Source organism: Coregonus lavaretus (assembly GCF_964263955.1).
Source record: "Coregonus lavaretus genome assembly, chromosome: 9".
NCBI lineage: Eukaryota > Metazoa > Chordata > Actinopteri > Salmoniformes > Salmonidae > Coregonus > Coregonus lavaretus.
Genome location: NC_139996.1, coordinates 37,053,102 through 37,061,369, shown reverse-complemented (window position 1 = coordinate 37,061,369; position 8,268 = coordinate 37,053,102). Strand labels below are relative to the sequence as shown.

General features: G+C 42.1%; 1 protein-coding gene and 1 pseudogene across 2 annotated transcripts in view; both read left to right on the top strand.

The window, feature by feature from the left end:
• Positions 1-8,268, top strand: part of LOC311135343 (vacuolar protein sorting-associated protein 4A-like) — a 569,660-nt pseudogene that overhangs the window by 344,207 nt on the left and 217,185 nt on the right. The gene's annotated exons all lie outside the window — the stretch shown is intronic.
• On the top strand, positions 2,253-3,075 carry LOC311134796 (exocyst complex component 3-like protein; the record flags this gene model as incomplete). Its single annotated transcript, XM_084168581.1, has 4 exons — positions 2,253-2,360; positions 2,565-2,665; positions 2,829-2,896; positions 2,988-3,075. The coding sequence occupies 4 exons, from the start codon at positions 2,253-2,255 to the stop codon at positions 3,050-3,052; spliced, it is 342 nt and encodes a 113-aa protein (XP_084024707.1). The 3' UTR covers positions 3,053-3,075.

The following is an 8,268-nucleotide window of genomic DNA, read 5'->3' as shown; positions in this document are numbered from 1 at the left end:
GGAATAGAGTTTTGTATGTATGCATTTTTCTATCAGCAAATATGTATGAAATGTATTCGCCCATAAAGAAAATAATAGTTTCAGACGCAGAGCGGCACTGTTGGACACAAGACCACAACCCCCCAGCTCTCCCACTTTCCCCCCCATTCATCTGGATTGTTTCTTTCGACGAAAGTCCCCTCCACCTCTCTGCCCCCCTCTCCCTCCTTTCCTGCCGGCCTCTGCGTAGAGGATGTGTCTGGGAGAGTGAGAGGGGAAGGCCGTCTGTAGAATGGATATCTGCCTTCTTTTCTTTCTCTTCTCTCTCACTCTCTTCATCCCCCACTCCCAGTGGTGTTCTGGCCCTATGGGTAGGTGGACAGGCGGACCACTGAACTTAAATGTCTAGACAGAGACAAGAATGGTGGTGACAAACCTGAAGGTACAGACGTCTACTTGTTCACGTTCAAATCACTAACAACAACCACCACAGACTGTACCAGCTGACTAACCAACAGCCACTTCTCACAAACTCTCACAATAGAGGAAAGAATACAGGGCTTTAATGCGTTTATGAGTTGGCTGTAAATGTGCATCTAATTCTCTTACCCTCGCCGAATGGAATTGTTTCTGTGTTAGACAAGGGAAGCTTCTTCTAAGTGTTTCTCTGACAGCATCTCCAGCTTGCCTATATTTAGATCAGTCCAATTTTCTATAGGTTTGTTGTGCCGCAGAATTGCTGATGTCAAGCTTGGTCATCATTTATTTAATGCTCATGGCCACCACTGAGACAGACGGTGCTGTTTGTCTAAATGGCACATACATACACACACACAAACACATAAACGCACCGTGCTGCTCCCCATTGACTCATAACTACTCATGACCACACGCTCATACAAACTGAACAAAACTGATATTTTTCCATAAGGACAGACAGACATGTAAACTTTTAATGTGGATCCTGTCACATATTGTTTGATTGATTGTCTGGTAAATTGAGCTTGTTTACATCTGATTGACAGATGCTGCAGCAGTGCTCCCAGAGGTGTGACCAGAGGCGTAGAGGGCAGAGAGTTTGGCCCGGGACACTGCCCTGAAGTGGGTATCGGGTGTGTTCTGTTGCCCTGAGCATCTGGAGAGGTTAGGACAGTACCGCAAAAGGGAATGCCAGAGGACCTCATCCATCCACTCCAGACTCAAGGTATCATGTAACTACAAACACACCTGCTCCCACTAGAAGCTATTGTCATTTCCCACATGAAATTATATAGACATGAGGGAGAAATAGGTACCATTCCCCAGATCTAGTGCCTCTACACAATCCTGTCTCGGAGCTCTACGGACAATTCCTTCGACCTCATGGATTGGTTTTTGCTCTGACATGCACTGTCAACTGTAGACAGGTGTGTGCCTTTCCAAATCATGTCCAATCAATTGAATTTACTACAGGTGCACTCCAATCAAGTTGTAGAAACATCTCAAGGATGATCAGTGGAAACAGGATGCACCTGAGCTCAATTTCGAGTCTCATAGCAAAGGGTCTGAATACTTATGTAAATAAGGTACGTCAGTTATTTATTTTGTATACATTTGCAAAAATGTATAAAAACCTGTTTTTTCGCTTTGTCATTATAGGGTATTGTGTGTAGATTGATGAGGAGAAAAATGTATTTCATCAATTTTAGAATAAGGCTGTAATGTAAAGAAATGTGGAAAAAGTCAAGGGGTCTGAATACTTTCCTAATGCACTGTATGTACGCTTGTTGAATACAGTGACATTCAGTGATAGGATTGAGCATCATTCAAGAGCCCACATTGCTATGCAAATAGAATTGTACAACATGATACAGCTGCAACACAGCATGATGCAATAGGCCTAAGCCATTTTAATGAGATGGCAGGGATGGTTTTCCTTATGTTCTGGCAGTAACGTTGCACTGGTGCTTTACAGCGATGTTGTACTCTGTTAGGTGTTGAAAGAGGCGGTGTCTGTGCGTTTCCGCAGCATCTTTTACCTGCACACCCGTGGACCTGGCCTTGCAGGCCACCTGTCTGCCCTGCAGCACAGCATCATGGGAGACTTGGCTGAGTGGAGTTTGTATTGTGTAGTAGAAAAGTGTCTGTGTGGAGTCTGTATTGTGCAGTAGAAAATTGTATGTGTGGAGTTTGTATTGTGTAGTAGAAAAGTGTCTGAGTGGAGTTTGTATTGTGTAGTAGAAAAGTGTCTGAATGGAGTTTGTATTGTGTAGTAGAAACGTGTTTCTGAGTGGATGCACAAGGCCCTGGAGGTGGAGCTGACAGACTGGCAGAGAGACCAGGAACCAGACACTGACCATGAGGGCTTTTACCGCACCAGCCTGCCAACCATCATCACACAGGTTAACAAACATACAATCTACATTAAGGCTGCTTTAAAATGGTCACTATGTAGAATGTTTGCAATGTGGTTGTGGTAAATGTTATTTTAATGCACATACTTGAGTTGTGGCGATGTTGTGTTTGTGTTGGTGATATGTTGTGGAGGGTTTTGAGGCCTGTGAGTAAGTTGTTGTGATGTTCTGTTTGTGTTGTGGTTGTGTTAGATGCTGAAGAAGAATGCACGGGTGCCTCTGATAATCTGTGAATCATTTCGGAATCAGACCATACAGAAGGGGCTCTATGAGATGGAGAACCTCCTCAATAGGTGGGTCTGGGTTTTTTGTATGAGTATGTGCCTGTGTATGTTTGAGAATGGGGCAGAGAATTTGTGATATTTTTCAAATGACCTAGATATCACCTATAATATTTGTTTTTGCATGTAATCACTGGATCCGCAAGTCTCTCATTTACTCTCCCTCTGTTTCCAGGTTCCGGGAGGCTCGTGTGGAATTTGGGAAGGAGCGTCGCTGTATAGTTGTGTTCGCCCACCCTGCCGGTAGATCAGTGTCTTTGAAAATCAAATTAGTCTGTAGCTGACTTATACCAGTGTCCCGTGTGGTATTGTTGACCCATTCCTGTTCCTGTAGCGTTTGCAGGAGGAGTGCCATTGGCTGACGGTGGTGGAGTATGTGAGGGTGTGGATGCAGAATAGGCTGGTGTGTTGGAATGCAGAGGAGTGACGCCAGCTGGCCCATAGAATGGCACTGGATGCCCAGTATCTGAGGGATCTCTTCCAGAGCCTGGTTGTGAGGATACACTTGTTTAGCCACAGCCAGTGACACCCAGTCCAGTGGGAAACTCGGCCGAGCTCTGCTCTCTTCTCTATCCCACAGACTACACATCCAACCCACAGCCGGTCCACACCATACCCAACATACACCCCAAACCACACCCTCCTTCGTTTTAATTCACAGTACCATTTTATGTACAGTGTTCAATTTTTCATGCTTGCACTGTGTCTGTATCTGGCTGTGTTTGTGTGTCTGTCTGTTGTTGTTAAGGAGGTGGAGGTGGCTTTTAGTGAGGAGCATGTGTCAGTGTTGCTGGATGTCAGGGGACGTGCAGGGGACAGTTCTGTACCTGCTGGAGCAGACCGCTCCTTCCAGCTGGTTACCGACCCATCTTCTCTGACACCCTGGTGCCTACTCCTAGCATGCCATTCTGTCTGCCTACTGCCAAGTGTGCCTCACTAGCAATTTGCACCCTTTAAATCCACTAATCACACACACACACAAGCTTGTGGTTTATAAGTTCTATAAACTTGAAATGAACAATAATAAAATCTAAATGAAAATGTGTGGAATTCATGACTATTTTATTGGAATAATATGTTGATGAATCTGATAACTTTAAAAGGGTTTGATCACTGCCAGAAATAAATACTGGTAACTGCCAAAATAAAACAAATACTTGATTAAATGGGGGATACAAAGTATATTGAAAGCAGGTGTTTCTACACAAATGTGGTTTCTGAGTTAATTAAGCAATTAACATCCCATCATGCTTAATTCCCAGGTGCGCATTATTTTGCTTACCATGGCTAGAATAAGAGATCTCATTGAATTGACTTTGAAAAAGGGGTCTCAAAGGTACATAGGAGACTGCATTTTCCACCACCATCAACAAAACACCAAATGATGGAATTTATCATGAAAAAGTTCCAGACACTTGTAGAATCTATGCCAAGGCGCATTGAAGCTGTTCTGGTGGCCCAACGCCCTATTAAGACACTATGTTGGTGTTTCCTTTATTTTGGCATTTCCTTGTAGCAGTTATCTCGCTAGTTAACTATAGCTAACTAAGCATTGATGTCATTGTAAATGACAAATAACTTGCTGTGCATAGATCTCCCCTGAAACATGAATATTTTAGGCTTCTATATAAACATGTCTAGTTAGATACCTTGCTCTGAAGTAGCCTACCTTCTCCATTTAATTCCTGATTCATTGAGTATATAAAGACAAAAGTATTTGGTTGTAATGTTGCAATATTTTATATCAAGTGTGGCAACCATCCTCCAGGATAGCTACTGGGTGTGCATGTTTGTTCAAGTCTTGGTCTCACCCCATTGTAGCCTAAACATCAGCTGCTCAACAGGACCTTGATAAGCAGTCTTGGGTGTTTCAGGGCTGGATCAAAAGCCAAGCCTGCACACCCAGGAGCTCTTGACAACATCTGACTAACAGTGCAGTTCTACTTTGTGGTGGGGGGGTTAAGTGCCTTGATCAACGGCACAACAGCAGGAGATGGTAAGCCTACTTGGGATCAGACACCGCAGCCTTCCAGTGTCAATAATGCTTACTTTTTCATGTAGGCTATATAATAATGGTTGAAAGTCATGGAGAAGTCATGGAAAATGTGTATGAACCCCTTAACAGTGAATAATCAAATGTCTCTATAGCATAATTTCATTTTTGAATTTCGGTGAAAATAGTATTTAATGGACCGATTTTGAAAAAGACAGCTCCTGCACTTCTTTCATCCCAAATCAAGCACTGACTACAACCAGTTAGCAAGTCGAAAATGTCACAGTATCCTAGTTGTGACTAGCACATGAACGCAGCAATACAGAAAAAGGGCTTTGATGTGTGCACACTCAGATTAGAAGGGGTTAATGCCGCATTCAAAACAACTGGAAACTCAGGAAATCTCAGACTTCAGTGCGTTCAAGACAACTGGGAACTCACGGAAAAGCGAGCTCCGATTGGGAAAAATATTTTTGAACGGTCATCCAACACGGAATTCCAAGTCTGAAACTCTGGTATATTTCTAGAGCTCCGACCTGAAGATCACTGACGTCATGATTTGACCTTGTTTTTGTCAGAGTTCCCAGTTGTCTTGAAAGCACCATATTTTGACACCAGTCGTATGACGTCAGGTGACGTTTCTAGGGAAAACATGTCTGCCCCGGTTGAGACAATGCTGCCATAATTAAATTTGGTAGGAATTGGTGTAAAAACGTTATTCTTCTGGAATACAATAGATACAGTGCATTCGGAAAGTATTCAGACCCCTGGACTTTTTCCACATTTTGTTACGTTACAGCCTTATTCTAAAATTGATTACATCGTTTTTTCCCCCTCATCCATCTACACACAATACCCCATAATGACAAAGCAAAAACTGGTTTTTAGAAATTTTAGCAAATGTAAAACAAAATATATTTAAAAAATGTCACATTTACATAAGTATTCAGACACTTTACTCAGTACTTTGTTGAAGCATCTTTGGCAGTGATTACAGCCTCGAAGCCACTCCTGTGTTGTCTTGGCTGTGTGCTTAGGGTCATTGTCCTGTTGGAAGGTGATCCTTCGCCCCAGTCCGAGGTCCTGATCGCTCTGGAGCAGGTTTTCATCAAGGATCTCTCTGTACTTTGCTACATTCATCTTTGCCTCGATCCTGACTAGATCTGGTCTGATGAAACCAAAATTGAACTCTTTGGCCTGAATGCCAAGCATCACGTCTGGAGGAAACCTTGCACCATCCCTACAGGGAAGCATGGTGGTGGCAGCATCATGCTACGGGATGTTTTTCAGCGGCAGGGACTGGGAGACTAGTTAGGATCGAGGCAAAGAGTCTTTAGGTGCCTTTTGGCAAACTCCAAGCGGGCTGTCATGTGCCTATTACTGAGGAGTGGCTTCTGTCTGGCCACTCTACCATAAAGGCCTGATTGGTGGAGTGCTGCAGAGATGGTTGTTCTTCTGGAAGGTATAGCGAATTGACAGTCCATCATTACTTTAAGACATGAAGGTCAATCAATACGGAACATTTCAAGAACTTTGAAAGTTTCTTCAAGTGCAGTCGCAAAAACCATCAAGCGCTATGATGAAACTGGCTCTCATGAGGACCGCCACAGAAATGGAAGACCCAGAGTTACCTCTGCTGCAGAGGATAAATTCATTAGAGTAACCAGCCTCAGAAATTGCAGCCCAAATAAATGCAATTCATGGTCGAATTGCTGCAAAGAAACCACTACTAAAGGACACCAATAAGAAGAAGAGACCTGCTTGGGCCAAGAAACACAAGCAATGGACATTGGACCATTTTGAGATTTTTGGTTCCAACCGCCGTGTCTTTGTGAGACGTGGTGTCGGTGAACGGATTATCTCTGCATGTGTAGTTCCCACCCTATAGCATGGAGGAGGAGGTGTTATGGTGTGGGGGTGCTTTGCTGGTGACACTGTCTATGATTTATTTAGAATTCAAGGCACACTTAACCAGCATGGCTACCACAGCATTCTGCAGCGATATGCCATCCCATCTGGTTTGGGCTTAGTGGGACTATCATTTCTTTTTCAACAGGACAATGACCCAACACACCTCCAGGCTGTGTAAGGGCTATTTTACCAAGAAGGAGAGTAATGGAGTGCTGCATCAGATGATCTGGCCTCCACAATCCCCCAACCTCAACCCAATTGAGATGGTTTGGGATGAGTCGGACGGCAGAGTGAAGGAAAAGCATTCAACAAGTGCTCAGCATATGTGGGAACTCCTTCAAGACTGTTGGAAAAGCATTCCAGGTGAAGCTGGTTGAGAGAATGCCAAGAGTGTGCAAAGCTGTCATCAAGGCAAAGGGTGGCTATTTGAAGAATCTCAAATATAAAATATATTTTGATTTGTTTAACACTTCTTTGGTTACTACATGATTCCATATGTGTTATTTCATAGTTTTGATGTCTTCACTATTTTTCTACAATGTAGAAAATAGTAAAAAATAAAGAAAAACCCTTGAATGAGTAGGTGTGTCCAAATGTCTGACTGGTACTGTGTGTAAATAAGGTATTTCTGTTTTTTATTTTTAATAAAATTGCAAACATTTCTAGAAACCTGTTTTCACTTTGTCATTATGGGGTACTGTGTGTAGATTGCTGATGAAAAATGTTTAATCAATTTTAGAATAAGGCTGTAACTTATCAAAATGTGGGAAAAGTGAAGGAGTCTGAATACTTTCCGAAGGCACTGTATATTGAAACAAGAACCAACGGTTGACCAGGCTCTAGCTGAACTACAGTCTGCCTTCATTGTATTATAGAATAACTTTATTGACCTGAAATTAGTATTGAATGCAGATAAAACTAAGCATGTTGTTCTCTAGAGCGCATTAAAAATAAGTCTGATGATTTTAGCATATGTACTTGGATGGTGTCCATATTGATAGATTAAAAGCTGTCTTTTAAAAAGCATTTTGATGAGTTAGTTAAAAATTGACTTCTTCTATAGAAATAGGTCCTGCCTCTCTAGTAGAAAGCAGATTATTCAATCAACGATCCTATCGGTCCTAGACTATGGCGACATAATCTATGTGTGCAGCTGCCATTTCATTAAAGCCATTAGATGCAGTGTATCATAGTGCACTGCGCTTTATTACAGGTGACAATTTTAGTACTCATCACTGCCTTCTCTACCAGAAAGTTGGTTGGCCCACTTTGTTGTCACATACTGTACATTACTATGTTTTCATTTATAAAGCCCTTTTACAAAAAGTCCCACTGTACCTAACATCATTACTAAACTTCAGACACACAAGTTACCACACCCGGTCTCAGGGATGGCTAACTCTGGAAATTCCTTTGGTCTCTACTGAGTTAGGTAAATCCGTTTTTAGTTGTCTTGCACCTTATTTGTGGAACAATCTTCAAAATGTTCTTAAATCTGATGTTCTGGTTCCTCTAGGGCAATTCAGAAAGCTGATTGAAGTCCTTATTACTGATGAATGTATTTGTTTTTATGACTGTGTTTTTCTTTCTGCTTGCATTTTGTATTCATATTTTGATGTGTATTTTCTGTAATTTATGTAATTAAGGCTAATCTGTAAAAGAGACCTTGGTCTCAGTATGACTCCCTGATAAAATACAGGTTAAATAAATA